This window comes from Mesoplodon mirus (genome assembly GCF_964341445.2).
Source record: "Mesoplodon mirus genome assembly, chromosome: 9".
Classification (NCBI taxonomy): Eukaryota; Metazoa; Chordata; class Mammalia; order Artiodactyla; family Ziphiidae; genus Mesoplodon; species Mesoplodon mirus.
In genome coordinates this window covers 13,700,906-13,724,692 of record NC_138985.1, presented here as the reverse complement: position 1 = coordinate 13,724,692, position 23,787 = coordinate 13,700,906, and the positions used below count along the sequence as shown (strand labels likewise).

At 34.7% G+C, this 23,787-nt stretch overlaps 1 protein-coding gene across 5 annotated transcripts in view; it reads right to left on the bottom strand.

Moving 5' to 3' along the window:
- The window catches only part of HGF (hepatocyte growth factor), an 81,464-nt gene that overhangs the window by 40,992 nt on the left and 16,685 nt on the right, over window positions 1-23,787 (bottom strand). For 3 of the 5 annotated variants that reach the window (XM_082631866.1, XM_082631870.1, XM_082631868.1), the window contains 5 exons: window positions 21,461-21,573; window positions 19,843-19,957; window positions 14,284-14,426; window positions 8,018-8,138; window positions 6,507-6,625 (listed from right to left, as the gene is read on the bottom strand). In XM_082631866.1, the coding sequence (XP_082487992.1) occupies window positions 6,507-6,625; window positions 8,018-8,138; window positions 14,284-14,426; window positions 19,843-19,957; window positions 21,461-21,573 (611 nt within the window). Of the gene's footprint in view, window positions 1-6,506; window positions 6,626-8,017; window positions 8,139-14,283; window positions 14,427-19,842; window positions 19,958-21,460; window positions 21,587-23,787 lie in introns of all 5 variants that reach the window. The other 2 variants (XM_082631867.1, XM_082631869.1) reach the window with 2 other exon arrangements.

Sequence of the window (23,787 nt, the reverse complement as noted above, 5' to 3'; positions counted from 1 at the left end):
GCAAAAGAGAGCTTTAAAAAAGCAGATTAGACCATCCTATAGGATAAATGAACAAAATCAGAGAAAAAGATAATAAATGATAAAAGTCTCCAACCAGGCATGTTGCTGGTGGTAAAAGGTGGGGAACAATTGGAACTGCCAACAGGTATATCCTAGCAGGTGTACTTTAATGGGACATCAGCCTTACACGTATGACATGTAGCAAGAAAGTTGTTCTCAGAGGGACACCTGGGGTTCCAGAGATCTTTTCAGGGATCTAGGAGGTCAAAACAATGCTAAGATGTCACTTGTCCTTTTTACAGTGGAATTTCCAGTTGCACTTGATGTATGATATCCCAAAAGACTGAATGCAGAAGCAAATATGAGACACTCAGCTATCGTCTTCTAATTAAGGTAACATTAAAGAAATTTACAAAAAATAAAACAACGTCATTGTCCTCCCTATTTTTGTGAAAATAATAGTTATTTTTCTTTTTAAATGTTATATTTATTAACATCCAATGAGCTTATTATTTTTAATGGATTAAATATTTTTAAATTTATGTTTTAATTTCCAGTACAGTAGATATTGATTCATGTAACCCACGCAGACAATTTGGGGTTCTCAATAATGTATAAAGATATCTTCAGTCCAACTGATTTAAATACTCAATGGGACATCTAAGGGACATCAACCACAAGATAAGGGACATTAACCACAAGTTAGCTTTTCAGTTGCCAAAGAGCTACTAAAGTCCACTTCAGAAAAGCACAATTAACCCCAACAAATATTATTTCTCTCTGAAAAGCAGTCAACTAATGTATAGAACAAACCCTTATTCAGAATGCGAAGTTATTATTATAGGGGAAAACCATAAAAAAATCAGTACTTCATTTAAGCACTGCATGGGACGTCCAATCTTGCTATATGTTTGCAGTGTCTTAAAATTTCATATTCTTGGCAGTCTGTTAAAAGTTACACAGCCAGAATATGTGTGGGCTGCTGCCATTTAGGTAGACATCACCTTCTGAAGAACATGGTGTGAAGCAGGACTGAGAAGGCCTGTCCCAGAATACCCTGCTACACATTTGTCAGCTGATGAGCAACGTTCATCCTTCACTTTCAGTGTTACACTAATTGTAAGATTGAAAGTTGGAAGCAAAGTGACAAGAATAAATTTGTAGTTCATTCAGCTTTTTAACAAATAAAAGGAATTGAGAGCAGTATTCAAAACCTTGGATCTGGTGTAAACCAGCCCAGTGTCAAGGCAATGTCAGCTTTTACTTTACTAGTTCATGCTCAAATTCTGAAATTTTAATTTGATCATAGATCTTGGTCTGTTTTGTTCACTTCTAGGAAAGTTCCCAGCAACTAGAAAAGCATGTGACATATGAGAGCTACTCAACAAATATTTATTTAGTGAATTCTATAGAAAAGGGGCAAAAACTCCTCTTTATGCTCTCTCTATGCTTCCTGGGATTGCTACTATGTCCAAGGCTTCTGCTATCACTATTCACTTATGACTCTGCATGAGTCATAAGGGAAGTCTTCAGGGAAGACTGAACTTAGATGTACTTTGAGCACAGACATGAAGCACCTGCATCTCAATATAAGCACAACCAAACTTATTATCTTTCTCCTCAAATGTATACCTCTCTTAAATATGTATCATTACCCAATAACTTAGGAAGAATATTAGACTTTACCTTTTCCCTCTCATTTCCCACATTAGCCAATCCATCATTATATATGGGACATCCTAACTCTTTAATATTTCTCACATCCTCCTCCACATTGTTTTGTCACTGCTTACTGCCTTAGTCACATTCTCTTTATTTCTTACTTGCCTGTTAAAATCAACTCTTATCAGATGCACCTGCCTCCTTGCTCAGCCCTCTCCGTGCTAATTACCCAGAATACATAGTAATTCTTCTGGATCAGTAGTCTTCAAATGTTGTTGGTTTTTTATATTTGTTTTTGCTCCTGTTACTAAAATAATTTTGAAAAATTATTTATATTCCCTCTCTTGTTTTTAAGTTGACATCTACATTTTTTATGCTAAGTTTAAATAGCTGCAAAAGATTTGATTTCTATCATGTTTTAACTATCAATAGTTTTAAATTGAAAATTTTTATATCACTCTTCTAAATGGATTTAGTGGACTCTAAATACCACAGTGATGTGATAACTATACCTTTTTCTGGATAAAATGTACATTATCAAGTTCTTTTTCTCCTTGAATCATTTTTCCATTCCACTTTACCCACAGAATGTTATTTTAGTGTAATGTATTTTATTTTATGTTGGAGAGCCTTTTATTCCTCACCTATCATACTTTCCTGAAAGATTTTTATATACTTAAATTTTTTTAAAATTTCTTGTGACCACAAAATTCTAAGAGATAAATGCACACTATACTAAACACACACACAGCCACAAACACACAAATATACATATATATGTATACATGTTATGGATAGAGTTGTACAATTATTAGCAGAATGTAAATGATAAACAGCATTAATATATAGTATTTTTAAAGGTCTCTTTGTTTAGTGTCCCCAAGGTTTTTACACCCCAGGACAGTGCACCACATTAATATTCTGGAAGGATTAGCAGTTTGCCTTTTTTCAATAAAGTAGCAAAAGGCAGTTGTTAATGGGCAGGGAGGAAGTTGAACTTGACTGACTCCTTGGGAACACATGCATCTCAAGCAGAAGACTTTGGGAAAGAATTCATATAGAAAACTAGGAGCTGGAATTTGAGCCCTTTAACCTATCCATGTCCATAAACCCCTAGGACAGTCTTTGTGTTCCCCTGGGTTTCATAGATACCGATTTGGAAGCTACTGTTCTTGATGACAAATCAGATAAGACCACTCTCCCTGCTTAATTTTTCAGTGTTTCTCATGGCAACTGGAAGGGCTACTCTTGGATCCTACTTCATCTGCCTCACATCAATCTTATTTTTCTTATCTTCTTCCATTTCTGTGTCTTTACCCCATCCCTACCCATATCAACCTAACTACCATGTCTTGAATATTGCCATGCTGCTTCACCGATCATATCTTTGCACACCTTTCTCACTGGCCTACCTAATCACAGTCATTTTGTAGAATTGAAGTAAGGATTATTGACAGTAGATGGAAAGCACCTTTCTGTAGATGTTAAATAAATGGTAGCAATTATAACCTTCTTATACAGTTATTATATAATTAAAAAAAAGAGTTTTAAAATTCCCCTTCAATTTTAGAGAAGACAAGTGACACAATCTTAACCTCTATTCTTCAAGCATATTGAAAACTCAGAATGAATTCAAGCAATTGGGACTGAGAGAAAACCAGAAAGCTCACCGAAGAATCAAATGATACACATAAAAAGTGACAATCAATATTCTCTTACAACTAGTGCAGGTAAATATGTGTGTGCTTTACAGAATTCTAATACACCCCTAAGATTCCTATCCACTGATGTACACTCTGTAACCCCCTCCCCTTGAGTGTGGGTAGAACTTGTGAATATAATGGGAGAGTCACTCCTGTGATTAGCTTATGTTGTACAACAAAAGTGAAGAGATTTTGTAGATGTAGTTAAAGTTCCCAGTCAGTTGACTTGAAATTAATTAAAGGAAGACTTCCTTGGGTGGGCCTGACCTAATCAGGTGAGCTCTTTAAAAGCAGGTGCAGAGCCTTCTGCATCAAATCACAGTGTGGAGGCAAAAACTGACCAGTTATTTTTCCATCATTTTCCCAAATAAAGATATACTATTTTCCCAGGAAAACAAAACACTGTTATTTTTACCTTTCACAACTCTGTGTTAAGGGGAAAGAAATTATGTGGAAGTTCTAAAGGGTATGATTTCTGAACAAGTCCTTTTGACATTCATCCCCAGTGCAGAATCTTGGGTAAAGTTGGCTTATAAAATTTTAATACCTTTGAAAAAAATTCTTAATAAATAAATGGAAGTGGGTGCAGAGGTCAGAGGTTGAAAGTAACAGAAAGCTACCCTGTTGGCCTGGAAGAAGTAGACCGCCATATTGTGGAGAGGGTCATGTGGTAGGAAACATCAGGCAGTATCCAGGAGTTGAGGATCTAAGCACTACAACCACAAGAAACTGAATTGGAATATTGGAATGGGACACCAAGTCTTAGATGAGACAATAGGTCTGATGGGCACCAGGACTGTGGCCTTGTAAGATCCTAAGCAGAGGACACACCTGATTCATGCCTTGACTCCTGACCCACAGAAACCATGAGATAAGAAATGCATGTTATTTTAAGCTACCAAGTTTTTGAAATTTTGTTATGCAGCAATAGAAAATTAATACACAATTGAAACCATCACCAAATTCCTTAGTTTTGCATTGTAGCCTTTACTATATGTATAAGCCAAAATATCTGGAAGACATTCTCTCTTATGCTTTCCAAAATTCCTGAATGTCACTTTATTTCATTAATTTTAATAAAAATATAGTCTCTCTATATAAGTTTACAAACTAAAATCTGTCCTGTAATAAAACATTTTAAAAATATTCCCAAAGCTGAAAATATTTTTATGTTAACTACAGTTGAACCTTTAACAGCATGGGTTTGAACTGCATGAGTCCACTTATATGCTGGGTTTTTTCTATAGTAAATTCTATAGTACTACATCATCCCAAGGTTGGTTGAACTCACGGATACAGAGGAACCCAGGAGGGTCAGCACCCCCAATCATCATGTTGTATATACTATATACTGTATATAGGTTGTATATATTAATACTATATAGGTTGTATATACTATATAGGTTGTATATACTATATACTGTATATAGGTTTGGGTCACAAATTCTACCACCATTTTCTCCGAATTAGCATCCTATAAACATCACCCTCTGTTTAAAAAAGCCATCAGAATTGTTGCACGTTAGTTGTATAAATAGCTAACTGTGGACAGAAAAGAAGAAGAAATTTAATAGAAGTGTCATATTAATTCTATTTTTTTCCTCTCCCAACGTCTTTTAAAAATAGCCAGTCTTATGCATGCCAATTGAAAGGTGAACGTGCCAGTGAATATGCATGTGAGTGTGTGTGTGTGTGTATGTGTGTGTGTTTATACTGGTCTTATTCCAGAGACGATTTATGAGTGCCTAAAACACACACAAAAAGAAAAATGGAGGGGAAATTATTGGTTTATTGTACCTAGCTGGTCTAGAATTATGGACAGATTAACAAGATTTAAAAACTCATTGAGTTGAACTAACCAGTCTATATAAAGAAACACTGTCACAGAGTCATCCCTTATTTTAAAGGACCAAACAGATGGTTCAATTTCCTTGGAACACTGTGTTCACATTGAGAGCCTTCCAGATTCTGCAGTTATTTCACATATGCCAGACACATCTCCTTTCTATGGGTTTTATTTGAGTCGTCCAAAACACTTCCTTTTATTAGCAGGTCTAAGTGGAGAGATATTTACCTTGGCAGTATCATAGTGTAGATAATACTGAATAAGTCCGTTCAAAGAAATAGCCTCATCATGCCAATCTAGGGAAATATGCAAATCCCTATCCATAGCCTCATAGTTGTATATTTATCATGCTGAGTGCTGGTACCTGATTGTATGTCTTTACATTTTTCTCTCTAGATATACATATCTTTATATTAGCCAGCCAATTTATAACATGATTCCGCCTTACTAAATTTATGCAATTCTGATTTGAAAGCATTTTAGGATCCAGTTGAAAAAAATAAGACTGTACACATAGAAATAAAAGCATGTTTACATCTAATTATTATCCAGGATTATTTCAGAGAAGAATAAAAATGTGTGAGTTAACTGTGGAGGAGAGGACCAGGTGTACAGATTTAAAGGGATATCACAAATCAAGTAAGAAAAGAAGCTTTTATCATAAACTCAGGAAAGTTGTGTAAAGGCCAGTATATAGAAGGATAGTAGGACTGCTAAAAAACAGGTTGAAAGAGAATGCAGGCTGTGTATAAGGACGGCCAGAGAGGTGAGGATCAGCTACTAGAGATTAAAGATGTCTGTGAGAATCTTCTGTTAGACTTAGTTTTCTACATTGCAGCCTTTGTCACTCCCCAGAAGATGTGCATAGTCAGTTGACAGCTCATGTTATGTCTGGGAGGATAGGTAGGGATACAGGATTGGAAGGTAAGAATCTGAGGTCCTAGCTCTTATGGCCCTAATGACATTATGATACTGCACATAATCCCTGATCTTTTTCCTCCCTCTGTAGATTTTTTTCCCCCTTTTTCTTGGTAACATGAGAATGTTTAAGTCTTTACCATAAGTATAAATGTTTTGTGTGTACGTGTGCACTTGGGTGTGTATCTCTTTCAAAATAATGGCTCTCTGAAAATGCAAAAGATTGGGTAGGATTATGTAACACATTCTAAAAATGTTAAAACCTATGCACGTTAAAGTATCAAGTAAAATAGTTGTTAACCTGTCTCACTAATAATCGCCTGCTTAGATCCAGTCTGTGAGAGGAAAAGGAAGCAATAAATTTGACCCTAACTTACCGCACATTTTAATTGCACAGTACTCCCAGGGGGTGTCAGGGTCAAGAGTATAGCACCATGGCCTCGGCTTGCCATCAGGATTGCGGCAATAATTATCATCAAAGCCCTTGTCGGGATATCTGCAAACCACACCAAGAAAAGTGTCATGTAAATCTGCCTGGAACACCACCCAGCTCTCAGCTCACAAAATAACTTTTGACTTAGCTCGGATACTGTTAGCTGAGGAAAGAAGAGATTTTCTATGTTTTGCCTTACAAGGACTGCTAATCATTGACTGCTGAATCTATTACTGTGCATATTCTACTAAGGCTAGAGTACCATCCCCTTTGCTAATAAGTTAGGTCCACTTGGTACCGGTCCACTGGTTGAGGTCCCAAACTGAATCCCCTTCTTACAAAGCCCAATTAAGGACAGATTACATAAACATGACCTCGTGTAGAATGCTCATTAAGAAAACGGGTCCTCTTCTAGGGCAGACTTAAAGTTCAAACTGAAAGTTAGGTTTCAATAGCTATGTTACTAATGATAGCTCAGTTTTAGAGCTAGAGTCTTTCAAGGTCATGCCCTCACCTCCAGCAGAGCTAGAGACAAACTCCATCACACCACTTTCTCTGTACCCATCTCCCTTTAAATTAACAGGGTCCTGAATTGGTGAGTTGTTTTTAATTGCTACCACATTCCTTCTGCTCTCACTTAAAAGACAAGAGATGCACTTAAAAACAAAGCAGTTTTAATTTCATCTAGAAGAGCAAGACAAAAAGAGAAGAAAGAAAAAACACCTTTCAGCAATTTCAGAAGAAAGGTGGGGATAGACCTTCTTCTCTAGTTATTTGTATTTTTATTCTTTATAGTAAAAAAGAAGGAAAAATTTTTTTCACCTAAAATGTTTCCTGTGAAATGAATGGGCCAAAATACACATAATTTTTAAACCATTTAAACTCAAAACCTACTCCTGAGGAGAAAAGTAGACTTGGTTGCCTGACTTTTCCAGAAGGGCAACTTCAAAATCCACCACAAGAAAGCAGCCAAAGAATCGTTTGCTCCACCTTTCATTCCCTCTCCGTGGGCATGACCTGCATCACGGTGTCACACATTGACCCCACTTTACCTAAGTCACGGAAGGTGTGACGTTAGGAGGAGATTCACATTCACTTTTATTTAACAATAATGCCGCCCTCCCCAGCTTGGGCCTGTCAAAGTGCTTATTATTGAATGAGCTTTTCTCTTTTTGCTGCTGTGGAAGGGAAAGAAGAAGCTTCTATTACTGTTTTCCTTCTCCAGCCACTGATGCTCCTGTGTTCAGGACCATCCTGATTTTAGGGACTCTTAACCTAATCAGCCAAGACCAGTTGGAGGTGAAGCCCGCACTCTCATATACCTCATCGTAAATCCCTGTGCCCCAAGACTATCAGGAAAACATTATATCAAGAGAATTTCCATGCTAATTTGCCATGGGGCAAATAACAGTTTGTAAATAGAATCATTGGATGCATGATTTGGTGGTATTTTACCTTTCTGGCAAGAATTTATGCCGATGTGGCGTCTGATGATCCCAGCGCTGACAAATCTTGCCTGATTCTGTATGATCCATGGGACCTCGATAACTTTCCCCATTGCAGGTCATGCATTCAACTAATAAAATTAAAGCATGGCATGTTAATTGCTTCTGACAGCAAAATCAAGAACACCACTGTTCCATTTAAAGGACAGTAAATCACCTATTTAGCAAGGATGTTTTTAGAAAAACTTACGTACCCTTTTAACTTTAAATTAGGGCTTAATATACATTAATAGTGGCATAAAATACTCCCTACTGAAATTTTCATACCGTTTAAATGAGATTTTTGTAGTTTGTGTCATACAGATTTACCATAGGGCCAAGATGCTGCCTTTCTAATTTTTTCATAACTGTCCAAAAGGTACCTAGAAACTGAAAATCCTTGGGGATTTTCCCTTTGTTGTTCTAAAATGCCAGGGGTCTCAATATTTATGCTGTCAACACGATAGTACTCTTCTCTCAACTTACCTTGCAACACATACACAGAAAATACACAATTTAAAATGAGTACACATCCTACGTCTACAGTTAATGCCAAGATCAGGACCAGATAGATCTGAGAGACCAGCTTCAATTAGTAATCTGGTACTATTTGAAGAATGTGAATATTTTACAGGACGAAATCACTGTTGCTTTCTATCAGTGAGTATCCACATCGAATAACTGAGAAGACTTGCTTATTTATCTAGCTTAGGATAGAACATGACCTGCTCTTGAACTTCTCGTACTCACTGTTTTTAAAATGTGTAAGCTGATCTAATTATGCTGGATATTGCTGATGACTCTGTGAAGTTAATTAATAGTTCTCTTCTGGCTGGCCTCTTATACCACACTGAAAACTCTGAATCACATCAGCTAGCTGAAAATAAGGCATCTCAAATGGACAGGTTGATTTGTAGCACAGCAGGCATCCTGTGGAATAAATCATTGCTTGGCTTTCCTACAAATCCGGCAAACTTCCCCAAACACATCATTTGTATCTTATGATTACTGATTGTCTAACATTAGCGGAAGTGGAACAGATATCAGTGTTTAGTTTTATCCACCAGGATCTAGCCTAATGAGTATTTGTAGAAATTCGGGATATATTATTAGAATCGTCACTTTTGAACCTTTGATTTTTATAATCTAATAGGACGTTAATAACTAAATCCCTAAAACATGAAACCATTTGGCCTGATCCATCTGCTTCTTTTCGTGTAGGTTGATCTATGAGCTAAGACAAGGGACCAATTCAGCTTCCTCTCATTTGATACTGAGATCCCCCAGACAACAGTCAGTAAGCTCCTGAAGTATAAATGAGCGGGATCCAAGAGCATACCGATAAAGGTGCTCTGGTTGGCCAAGGTCAATTCCACATAGGTTATATAGTATCACATTTCAGCTTTCCATCTGAATGGGGGTACAAACTTAGTTCCCATTTTTAAAAGAATGCAAGGTTTGATATGTTCACAGAAAATGATACAACATTGATCATTGTTGTTTGCTCCTTTGTATTGAATGAAAGAGTAGAATAGAATCCTGTGAACACAAATAAGGGGATAAAATATCCACATGGACAATTTCTAATCTTGTATAGTACTCAGGAATCAACATATACCTATTTTGTCTCAATCAGAAAATGCAGTTTATAAGAGTATATCCTTTTCTTTTTAAATTGAAGTATAGTTCATTTACAATATTGTGTTAGTTTCAGGGGTACAACAAAGCAATTCAGTTATACACACATATGTATATATCTATATTCTTTTTTTTCCATTTCCACTACAGTTTATTACAAGATAAAGGATACAAGATATCCTTTTGTAATTAGAGTGAATAAAAGTATTTTCCGGGAAACTGTGTTGGGGCATTATTAAAAAACACTTCTCCTGAAACTTTAGAATTTTTAATTTTCTTAAGGAAACATAGCTACACAAATGAAACAGGTGATTCTATAAGATGACTGCTTTCCAACATGAGCAGTAGATCAGTGCTTCTCCAAATTTTAATGTGCATAAAAGCTACTTTGAGATCTTGTTAAATAAAGAGCAAGTTCTGATTCAGTGAATCAGGACTGGGGCATTAATAACAAGCTCCCAGAGGATGATGATGATGCTGGTCCTTGGACCTCACATTGAGTAGCAAGTTTGTAGATAATTTATTCAATTCTGAAGGTTCTTAGTGTTTGGCTTTTAGGAGAGAATGGATTTTACTTAGAACTTGAAGGATGGATAAGATGTGGATAAACTATAAAGGGGCAAAATAACATAAACGGTACAGAAACATGAATTAGTATGCTATGTTTATAGTGAAGTGAAGAGAGTTATGAATGCAGGTGCAGACCTAGTGAGATTGAAAAATAATAAAAGTTAACAAAGAATGTTAGATTTTGGAAGGCAAAGAAAGTTGCTGTTGGGGTGGGAATTAAGTGAATCCTGTGATAGGACTGAGATGCTAAGTATATTATAGTTAACATATTCTTTGATTATTCAGTAATTTTAACATATAAGAAATCATTTGACCCTTGCAGTGAGGACATCAAGGCTCACAAAAGTTTTAAGGGACTTACCTAAAACAGAAAATGCCAGATCTGTGCCTGGAACATAGGTCCTCTGACCCACAGTCCAGCGCTCGTTCCATTCTCCCTAATTGCCTCTTTGTCCTACATATTTTAACTTGTTTCTTACACATTCTTACTGGTCATACTTTAAGATAAGTTGAAAGCAAAACTTTCAGAAAGTCAGTCTCCCTGCCTTTTCTCACTATTGTCCTCATTCCCCTCTTCACTCCTGTTTACAGCAGTAGTTTGCCCGCCCGTTGGATTCTCACCTACTGGGGGCTAGGAGAAACGAGACTGACCATCTTATCCAAGGATGAAAAATTGTGGTTTCTCCATTGCATCAAACCATCAGGTTAGTCATACAAATTACTTCGAGAAAGGCAAATTTTGAACTCATATTTACTTCTCAAACATCAAGAATTCTAAGACTCTTCTAAGTTTTCCCAGCTCAAAGTCAAGCCGTATAGGTGGAAACCAAGTCCACCTACCTACCAAGGGCTCAGGTGAAAGCATTATCTATATAAGAGTGCAAGAGGGTGAGGATTGCACCTCCTGCTGTATTTCCTTTCGAATCTCTCTATTGTTGCCAGTGTATTATTTAACCGTTCCATCAAGTTTTTCCCTTAAAAAAAAACAAACAAAAGCAAAATACTGTCCCAGTTCACAAAAGCTCAAACTAAATAAATGTTTATGTTCATAAGTAAATTAATACCTTTTTCTAATTATAGTTCTGCCCTAATAATAGAAAACCACAAAAACTACAAATTAATTGTAATATAACTAGGATTAATTTAACACCTTTCTCATATACTAACTAAACTCAAAAATTACTGTGTTCCATTTTTATCAATCATAAAACCACAAGTGATCTGAGTTTACAGACTAAAACAACTATTTTGAAAATATCTCTCAGACAAATCCACTCTAGTGATTACTTCAGCAAAACTGAATGTTTAAAATATGAATAGTCTCACAAATCCACATTTATAAATAAGTTTTATTTAAATCTTTGTTTTTAAAAGTTTTTTGCCACACAGAGTATGGAATTACACATTTAAAGTTATGGCAGTATTATTTGGTATTTTAAGTGTAAGGTATTTAAAAATAATGATTATGGCTTAATAAAATGCATTTACTTGAATATTTATCATTTAAAAAATCTGGTTCAATGACTAGTGATTGCTTTATTTTAAATCCCAAGCAAATGTTAAAGCAAGAAGTCAAATTTTATATACCTCTGTTTTCCATAATCTTTGAATTAAACATTAATGGTAATATTTTCTTTACATAATTATGTAAGGTTCTAAATGTGATAAACGAGTATTCATTTTGGAATGCTTTTTATATTTCAAAGGTTTAAATTAAAAGAAAATAATTTTAATCTTTAAATACCAGATATATTTTTATGAACCAGAATTTCAGACAAATTTCAGGTGATTATTTAGCAAATACTTCAATATAGTTAAAAAAATTTCAAAATATATATACTGTTCTACTTGTCCTTTTCCAAAGAACAGTCCAAAGTTGACCACATACCTTTCTTATTTAATTTTAAAATATACAAAATGATGTGATCATTAACATTTCCTCCATAATAATATAACCTTTGGAACTTGACATTTACAATATCCATAGATTAAAATGTCTCACCCATCATACTATTTAAACATTGTGGATTTTGAGGCTTTTTCCTCATATATGTATTTTAATAGAAATTTACATCATATCAACATTATTTTGTATATTTTGTATTACCCATTTTATAAATAGCTATTTTTCTCCATTAATGTATTGACAATGCTTCTTCTTATTTTAGATCCTCTTCATTAAAATCATGCTAAAACATTGTTTATGTTAGCATGAATTTAAATATCACAGCTCAATTCACAGTCCCTGAAATATGTTTAGCCTATAGGACAGGTGTTGGTTTACTTCTCTCACAGGAGGGTTATTATACTCTTTCAGACTTCTAGTTGTTTCCAGAAAAAGCATATCTGCAACCTTTAATGCCACCGTGACCAATAGCATCATGTGCCATTCATACTAATGATAAATGCCCTTTTATAAGGGGAGGTGCGATGACCTCAGATCATTGGAAAATATTAGGGACGTATACTCTAATGAGCTAAGGAATACCAGAAATTTTTCCAAGCATTTATTTTTTATCACATTTATTCTACATTGCCTGTCATTTTAGATATATGCCAATATAGTTTGATGAAGGTTCTTCTTTTAAACCAGGGGTTGAAAAATCACATTCCCACAGACTAGGCAGGCAAGATAAATGCTAAACTGTTTAAAGTTTGACCAATTTACCTTCCCTTGAAAACACTGTCCCAGATCAAACAAAACCAATAAAGAAAACTCCTTGCCAATAACTTTCAACCTCAGAAAACTGTGATAGTGGAGAATTCGCTAAAAGTAGGGTTTTCTCCCATGTGTAAATTTAAGACAAACATTACAGACTTATTCATACAAAACAGACATTCATAACGTTATCACAGATCAGTTTATTATTTTTAAAAGAAAAGAAAAACAATGAAGAAGTTATAGTGAACAGAATATGGTATGGAATGGAAAGTAAGGATTTACAAACAGATGGACCTGGCTCTGGCACATGAATTCAAGAATTTTAAATTAACTAACAACAGAAAACAAATTCACCTTCTCTGTGACAGTTAGCTAACAATGGCCTTTTTATGTGATAAATATCAACCTAATACTTAATGAATATTATGGAAGAAATAGTTCAAAAAATATTTGGTTAATAACAAACAGGTAAAATATCTTACTATAAATATTGGACAGCATTCCAGCCGTAATCCCCACCCCAAGTACTTCAAAATGCTACTAAATTTTTATCAGAATTCAATCCATGTTTCATTTTGATTTTTAGTCTTTTAGTTTCTGACAAAACTAAAAAGCCAGCTATTCAGTAGCCAGATAACCAAGAAAAATGAAACCACATACAATGCTGAAATGGTTACTCTTCCTTCTTGCGGTCATTCAGTTTCCACTGTAAAAGTAAGGACAGTGCCCTTTCATGCTGTGAGAGGAGGTGAAGACACAGACATGGGTTTAGAGTGCCTGCCTTCCAGACAGCCTGTGATCTACTGTTTTGATCTCTTCAGATACCATTCTGAATGGTATTCAGTTCCAGACTCTGTATCAGATTTGGTTCACCAAAACACACGCAGGGCACTCGAACTTTCAGTGACCCCCTCCCTTATTCTCTTCTGGGTCCTTATACCCTTGCCACACCACTTCAAACTAGCTTTGACAAAACTTCTGCAGAAGCGGGTTCTGGATGAGTAGAATTAGAATTACTCATAAAGGGCTGTCATTCTGCTCCTTTCAGGTGATGTATGGGAGCAGATTTTGAGCTATTATGAGCTCAAAACAGCAGATGAGGAAGCCCAAACTTTTACTCTCCCCGAAGAGATACCTCAGGCTCTTTTGAAATTCAAACTGATAACTTGCTCCTTTATTTTGCATTAATCTGATGATAATCAGTTTTTAAAACATCCTATAAAAATGCTCGAATTATGATCTTAGTTGCAATTGAATGAACATCATATCCATTGTGATTTGATTCAATACTGTTAACCTTTAATGTGAGTTGCAGTTTTACACAAAGGGAGAGCAGAGTGCCCCACATGGCATTCAGGTTCATTTACCTTCTGAACACTGGGGAATGTCACAGACTTCGTAGCGTACCTCTGGATTGCTTGTGAAACACCACGGGCCCCCTTCTTCCCCTCGAGGGTTTCGACAGTAGTTTTCCTGTAGGTCTTTACCCCGATAGCTCGAAGGCAAAAAGCTAGTTTTAAAATGATAATCATTACAGTATAAGAGCATGCAACTTTTGGGGGGCCTATTAACTTTACTAACTAGTGGGTATGTTTTCCCAAAAGTGGAGAAACCCTTTATTCTATCTCAGACCCCCATAGATATTAACTTGAATTCTGTCATTTCCATCAAGTCTTAAGATACTTAAATTTTATAGACATTTACCTAACTGAATTCTCATATTCAGCAGTCTTAAGAATGATTCATCTCTGGATTCACTAAGAGCCAGTCATTCTAGAGCCTAATTGACATTGTTTGAACCACAATTTCAAAGTTCCACTCAAAGGCAGCAAATGATTGAGGATAGCCACTTAGGAGAGAACTGCAGAAACACTGCACTAGACCTTGAAATCTCACTATTACACTGCTTATCTGAGATAATTATTTGTTTGTTTATTGCTTTTCTTACGAATGATAGGCCCCCTTTTTTCTGCATAATTGAGAAATAGATTGATAAAGCAACAGGAACAAAGGGTCTAGAAACAAATTGAATCTGGACTCAAATTTCAGCTCTGTCTTACTAACTGGAGACCCCAGCGGGCAATTTAGCCTCTTTCAGCCTACTAGCTTACATATACACTGAGTATAACCATAACTTATAACATCTTACACCTATGTGGTTGTTTTGAGAAGTTCAAAGAGATGAGAGGGTAATTGACACTTAATAAACTCCATCTGTTATTAAGCATGCTCCACTTAGTAGTCTTTAGACTGTCATAGTAAAAAACAGAAATGCTTATTCTCTTTAAAAATTTTTAAAGTTTTCACTGTGACTGGGGCTTGGTGCTTTCAGGTTTAGTTCATAATAGTTGGTCATTGCCTGCAGACTGCAATATATTACCTTCATTTAAAATGTCTAATGCCCTGGTTATAATTTTGTTACCAGCACACAGTACTTCAACATAAGAGCAGAAGAGTTCAAAGCCCTTTTTATTCTTTGGTACTGCTTGTGACCTTGGCCTCAATGATGCTGCAAGTGTCTGCTAGATTGCACACAAAAAAAGCATAAGTAAACAATATATATCTGTAGGTAATATTAGTAAGCACTTTTTTTTGAAAATCCGGTTGCATTTTCAATATTCAGTTCAATTTTTGCTATAAAGCTTAATTTCTACTTTTACTGACCTCTGAGATCTAAATGGTACTTAAATTACAGTGAAGTCCAAAGATCTTAGTATCTCAGTAAATACCATTCAAATATGTTTCCTACCCATTGAAACCTCTAGTTAAGAAATAATCATTTTTGTTATGCTGTGGCATAAAATAAATATGGACATGCCTTGGGTACCAAGCAACATTTTGCAATGAAATTATTTAATTTGGACAGGAAATACACCAGAGTTACGTGCTCAGAAAATGTAAATTATTGGTCAAAAATAAAGAGTCCAAGAGACTTACTACTAACCAAACATTTTCAAGATATCTATTAAGTATTATAAACATTATGAAATGCCAAAATGTCTTTACATAAAGAGTTTATATCCCTACTTCACTAGCATTTTAAATATTGGGGAACAAAAAATAGACATTAAGTCTTATGACTGACAAAAATTATAATATAATGAAAACTTATCATGACTTTACAGTTCCTAACAGTAATTTTCAAAGGAAAAATAGGTCATCTTTCGTCTTAACCCGATTATTCCAGAATAACTTAAGATAATCTTTGTGCAATTCTGTGAAAATTATTTCCTTTCAATTTGCCAGTTCTCCAATTTTTCATAGTAAATTTATAATGAAATACTCATTTTTTTCTGATAGAATCAAAACTGACTTTTACTTTATATTTTTTTCATAAAGTACTGCATTAATCAAATTTACCTAAGAAAATCCCCCTATAACTCTATTTTCTGAAAAAGCTTGGTATAGTATAGTACTGAGAATAAGTTATTGTTAATCACAAAAATCTACATTGTTGCCCCATATGTATCACTCGACTAGTATATGACACTAGCCCTTAGATAATTTACTTACTCTTTGGGTTTTCAACTTCACTTACGAGATGAATGGAATGAATTAGATTATTATAAGCTCCTTCATTTTATATCATTTTATGTATTAAGTTTAAAACACTAAATAATGATTTAACACATGTTAAATGCACACATATAAAATATCTACAGTTTTAGAGATTTTTACACACACACACACACCCCTACATATACACACATACACCTTTCCAGTGGATTTGTAAAGCAAAGAAGAAGCTGTGTAGAAGTAGCAAATGGGACTTCCCTGGTGGCGCAGTGGTTAAGGATCCACCTGCCAATGCAGGGTACATAAGTTCGAGCCCCAGTCCGGGAAGATCCCCACATGCTGCGGAGCAACTAAACCCGAGCGCCACAACTACTGAGCCTGCGCTCTAGAGCCCATGAGCCACAACTCCTGAGCCTGCACACCTAGAGCCCGTGCTCCGCAACAAGAGAAGCCACTACAATGAGAAGCCCATGCACCGCAATGAAGAGTAGCCCCCAGTTATCACAACTAGTGAAAGCCCACGCACAGCAACAAAGACCCAACACAGACAGTAATTAATTAATTAATTAATTAATTTGTAAAAAAGAAGTAGTGAATGAATAAGTCAACAGTTTAGTAGGAAAAATGCAAGTAGGAAGGGAAAGAGATAAAGTAGAAATCAAAACTAGCTATGGTTAAAAGATGAATAAAGTTTTCCCACTGGAGTTAATAAAAATGAAAAATGAAGAGAAAAATGTGTGCTGCTTTCCACAATTCTATATCAATGCATATCACATTCCTCTCTAGGACATGCAGGTTAAAGAGCAGTCTGGGTCATCTCTTCTCTTCAGTCTTTGGTGTATATGACTTTTTACCCCGATTAACTGGTTTTCTTTTGTGTTCTGAAGTTTTCAGTCTGCTTTTCTTTAGTATCCCGTACTTGACCAAGCGATGAAGCCTAGCCCTGCTCTTTGCACTCTATGTGTTCATTCAGCACATGTTTATGAGAACCTATTACACACACACCCTGTACCATTCAATAGGCTCTGTAATAAACTTTTACTCACATATGTACTATTTTTGGTTCTCTGTCCTTGTGAGCAAGGCTTTATTTTTAGAGAGATACGTGAAGCAATATTTAAAATTGAGTTACATCCAAATATACTTTGAAACATAAATTAGATCTTCTGGGTGCTGGCCACCTTTTCGTTTCTTTTAATATGAACTGTGTTCATAGGAAACTTGATCCATTCCATCATCTGCTTCTTTAATGAATGCTGGGTGGCCAGTGAAGGATATAGATGTAGATATCAGGTCACCTGATTTTCTAGTTAAGCTTCTATACTAATTTCATCATCTATCATCATCTTCCCATTAAGCCACTTGTAAAATATTTCAATTTAGGGAGTTGACAATAAATCACTCCTCTAGACAGACATATATAGATATATATTTCTCTTTCAATTTTCCATAGAGTTAATCTTTATTTAACACTTAAAAGTGTTAACCCAGCATGTAGATATTCCAATAAGCTGCTAATTGATGAAAATGTGTTACTCCCATTGAATTAAAAAAATTGATTAATATACAAGGTCCTCTCAGCCCTAAAGCTTTATATCACAAGGAAATGTTTGTTGGTAAAATAGCTGATTGTCCTGGGAAGCCAGTTCCCAGGGAGATCTATTTCACATGTACTCCTGTAGCAGAGAATCACAATCATAGAGAATTTGGGTTGAAATAAGACCTCTACTAGGTCATCCAGTGCACTCTCCTCAACTAGGGTAGGATTGATTTCAAACGCCATTCCTTTGTTCATGAAAAACTTAGATCCATCTATTTAAGCGAAATATTTTCCTCACTATGCAGGGAGTGACACCATGTAAATCCTTATGAGAGGACAAAACCAATTACATTGTTGGTTTTGTAATGTAAAGATAAAACTGTGTTTTGGAGGTATTCATGTAATTCATAAGTAATGAATTTGTAAAAATTAGTTATTTTCTGTTATTGAAACACTGTAAAGCTGATCTGCTTGGACACTTACTAGCTGTTGTTAACAAAGCCAAAATCACAGGTTTGATCCCAATGTAGAGCAACCAACTCTTTTTCTTTTTATGTGGGCCAATGAACTCGGTTTCTGTTTACTGAAGTAAAATCATCTTGCATAGTTTTGCCCCCCACCAAATGAATGAAATGGAATGAAAAGTGGACTCATCAAGGCAAGTTACTACCTCTATTGCAAAAACAGGTCGCAGCATGTTCCTACTGATTTGCTGGGTGTTTAAGGCCCTGGGGTTGTTAAAACACAGGATACAGAGTGACACTGGCTGGCCTCAGATTCTAGCTGTACCACTTGCTAGTTGTGCATGACCTTGAAAAGTTACTAAGGTTCTTTGCTCTTCAGCTTCACCATATAAAAAATTGAACTAATAAAATCACCTACTTTGTGGTTCTTGAGAGGATTAAGTAAGATAAACTAGGTATACTGCTCAACAAGGTACTTGGCACATGGTAAACTAAATCTTCCAATGCATCTAATAACCAGGGAGAGCTGTTTTAAGCTACTTTAGTTCCTGTTAAAATTCTTTGTGACATAAGTCTTGAAAAACTCTGGCTATATATGGCTCTCTAGTGAGTAGATATCTATATTTCTCCTCCATGATGATTAAAATTCTCAGACTAATGAGCCTATGGATATTATGTTTACTCATCTTTAAATAGCATTCATCTGTTATAATGAACACAATTCTTCTCTTCACTATAGACATTTAATTTCCAAGAAATAAGAAGTTTTTTCTAGTCATTAGGCACTAGGTGAAATGGGAAAGTTGGTCAATCTGAGGCATGAATTTTTAGCAGAAGTTCTCAATTTTGACTGTGCTTTAGAATCACCTGGGGAACTTTTAAAAAAAATACTGGTGCCAAGTGATTCTGATTTCATTGGCCTGTGTTGACGCCCAGGTGGCAGGATTTGTTAACGGCTTGTAGCAGGTGATTTTAATATGCAGTCAAGTTTGAGAACCACCATGGTTAAAGAACATTTGGCCCCTGGGTAAGATCAGAATCTGTTCCATCTCCAACTTAGCACAGGCAACCTCTCCACTCCAGCTGAAGAGTGCTGTGCCTTTTCTCAGGCAAAGAGAGGGAAAAAAATTTTTTTTTATTATTTTTCTTATTATTTCTTCCCAAACACCAAGATCTATAAATTCAGGTTTTGAGGTGAAAAACGGTTAGGCTACAACTTGATGATATTTTTTTTTATTCTTTGGCTAAATATCAGTTACAAATTCAGATAAGGTTTGACCTAATACACTTCTGCAAAGTTGGCTAAATTATTATAGAAGTGTAGGATTATTCTGAAGCACTACCTGGGATTGGTAACACACCTGTAAGAGAGAGGCTCTATCCTCTTTTCTTCATGCTATTCTTACCTGTGTTCGTGTGGTATCATGGAATTCCAGGGCTGGCATTTGATGCCACTTTTAGTGATAGATACCGTTCCCTTATAGCTGCCTCCTTTACCGATGATGCAGTTTCTAATGTAGTCTATCAGAAGAAAGCAGAGAATAATGTTATAACTATGTGTAACATATATGCTGTGTATATTAGAATTAAAAATGATAAAATTCCATTCAAATCTTTAGGTAATGCTTATAAACCATCACAAATCATATTGAAATTTCTTGCCTAAAAATTCTACTAATATTTTCAAAATAAGACATTTCAGAGTAATCCAAAACAAACAAAAAAGACCATTGAGAAGTTTTAATTTTGTGAGTATATACCTGGATAACTGTAGAGATTAGTCTACCTACTTAACGTAGATTATTCTATATACTCAACTGGACAGGCAAGTTTAATTTAGCATAATGACTTGCTCAAATTCACAGACCATTTTAAGAACATATTAAAAATAAAAATTTGTAAACCTATATTGAATTCAAAAAGTTACTTTAAGATAATGGAAATAACTGATTTGTCTTTATATCAGTAAAATTGTGTGGGGTTTTGTGTATGTGTGTGTATGTGATAATTACATTATGCTGATTATTATTTTCCATATTTTTGCTAACAGATCAGCTGCTAAATTATAGGACAATAAAATTGAAACAAACTATATATTTCTATCCAATAATAGTATATACAGTTGTTAGCAACCTAGAAGATTAAAGATGGTTTTATAGTAGATTATGAATTATGTTTAGGATTTACAGAATTACTGGGATGTATAGAGATCATCTTATTTTCTAACATGAATTAATTTTAATTTAATTTAAACATTTTCCCTATTAACAAAGAAATGTCTGTGTATATTACTAAATATCTAAGCTTAATAAAAAACACAGTATGATTTAAGAAAACATTAAAATTGAAATAAATAGTATTATCATAAACATAATTCATGATTATTATTTTGTGTAATGAGAGATTTATTCTGTAAAATACACATTTAGTAAACATTCTTCAATTATTTTATTATTATAAATCCACTTTTGAACAAAATAAATACCTTGTGAATATAATATCAAACTACCAAAGTAGACAAATTAACTAATAATATGGTCTCAATTCTTTCAAAGATTTTTTAAAAGTATGTAACTAGGAATAGATCCAACTAATTTTTCAAAACCTCCACGTTTTGTTGTTATCAGCAATCATCACTATAACTTAGATTAATTATCCAAAGTTATTAAAATTTAGAATACTATAGTAAGCTCAAAATTTGCTGTTATATAAAATGTCTTAAACTAATAACTTAAGGTGTCACTTTCTAAAATGACTGGAGAATATCAGTTCTGAGAGATGTTACTAGAAATAAACAAAGAGGGGAGGGATAATCTAACTATGGAAAATTTGGGAAAAGCTCTCTTTAAAGTACTATACTGAGAATAGTCAAGGCAGTAGTGTCATCTGTCTTAATAGATGAATTGACTGCATAATAGATCCATGATATAATGGAAAAATCAGTTAGAAAGAGGACTGTGGCAGGCAATTACATATATTTTATACTTTGTTTCATTATGAAATATTTAGGGAGAAACCAGTTACCTTTGTTTTCATAGAGGTCAAATTCATGGCCAAACTCTTTTTTCACTCCACTTGACATGCTATTGAAAGGAAACCAGAGGCATCGCTTTCTTGCTTTGTCAAAAACAAAGGCCCTGAAAAAAATATCTGAATGAAAAGAAGGAATACTACTATTTATACAGTTTTTAAAGAATAGGCACCTGGTTTAAACAAGGAAGGCAATATAAAAACAGACACATTATTACATATACAGAAACATGAGGGATATTTGAACCTACCATTTTGATAGCCAAATAAGACAGAACAAAATTAAATTTTATAGGTGTAGATTTAAATATCAGATAGAATAAAATTTGAAATGTTCTCATGTTATTCTAAATGACACATAGAAGAATGAAGGCTTCAACAAGCAAAATCAATATATAGCACAACTACTTGGAATATTTCTGAAGACTTTATTTTTTTTTTTGTAAGTACACAGCAAGTTGGAAGATATTTTTGCAGTTATATACAAATTATTATATTTGAAATATCATGATTAACTTCTAAAGGTTGTAATTGTATAAAGCACATTCTAAAGTGACATGTCCTAAAATGCATTAGACAAATCACCACCCCAGGAGACTCTCCAGCAAAGAAGGATCTAAAATCAAATGTTTGAGAAATTTTGCGTATAATATCCCTTCTTGGTGAGTTATAAAGCATTTAAGTTTATTAAAGGCGATGAAAATCCTGCTCTTAGGTAACTTTACGTAAGTCAATGTTTCCTAAATGGATTTGCTTGCATAAGCATTTTTAATTTAAATAAAAAACTACTAATATCAGAGAGAATATGCTTTTGATATATCATCTTGACAAAAATTGATGAAATGTGTTAACTCCTAAAATTATCATTCCTATAACTAAGTATTATATTGGTATTTTCTTGCTCACTAAAAAAAAGTATTTCTAAAGAAAAATGATAAATACAAAAATCCCTTAACTGAGAATAGTAAAGTACTTAAAATTTTCAACACATTAAGTGTTACCATTTCTAAAAATACAGGAAATAAAGTTCGAATTCTGAACTATTTTCTTTCCATTAAGAAATAGTATCAAAACTCCTTCTTAACCATGTTCATGCTAATTATAATGTCACCATGTATAAGCATCTAATTAAGAAAAACACATAGATTTTTTAAGAATAAAGATTTTTTGCTTCCAGACTATATATATATATATATATATATATATATATATATATAATATTTTAACATCTTTATTGGAGTATAATTGCTTTACAATGGTGTTTTAGTTTCTGCTATATAACAAAGTGAATCAGCTACATGTACACATACATCCCCCATATCCCCTGCCTCTTGCGACTCCCTCCATCCTCCCTATCCCACCCCGCCAGGTGGTCACAGAGCACCGAGCTGATCTCCCTGTGCTATGTGGCTGCTTCCCACCATCTATCTATTTGACATTTGGTAGTGTGTATATGTGCATGCCACTCTCTCACTTCGTCCCAGCTTACCCTTCTCCCATGTCCTCAAGTCAATTCTCTATGACTGAGCCTTTATTCCTGTCCTACCTCAGGTCCTTCATATTTTTTTTTTAAGATTGCATATATATATGTGTGTTAGCATACAGTATCTGTTTTTCTCTTTCTGACTTACTTCACTCTGTATGATATACCCTAGGTCCATCCACCTCACTACAAATAACTCAATCTCGTTTCTTTTTATGGCTGAGTAATATTCCATTGTTTATATGTGCCACATCTTTATCCATTAATCTGTTGATGGACACTTAGGTTGCTTCCATGTCCTGGCTATTGTAAAAAGAGCTGCAAAGAACATTGTGGAACATGACTCTTTTTGAATTATGGTTTTCTCAAGGTATATGCCTAGTAGTGGGAATGCTGGGTCGTATGGTAGTTCTATTTTTAGTTTCTTAAGGAACCTCCAGACTGTTCTCCATAGTGGCTGTATCAATTTACATTACCACAAACAGTGCAAGAGGGTTCCCTTTCTCCGCACCCTCTCCAGCATGTATAGTTTGCAGACTTTTTGATGATGGCCATTCTGACCAGTGTGAGGTGATACCTCATTGTAGTTTTGATTTGCATTTCTCTAATGATTAATGATGTTGAGCATCCTCTCATGTGTTTGTTGGCAATCTGTATCTCTTCTTTGGGTATATTTGTTTGGATATATTTAGGTCTTCTGCCCATTTTTGGATTGGGTTGTTTGTCTTTTTGATATTGAGCTGCATGAGCTGCTTGTATATTTTGGAGATTAATCCTTTGTCCGTTGCTTCATTTGCAAATATTTTCTCCCATTTTGTCTTTTCGTCTTGTTTATGGT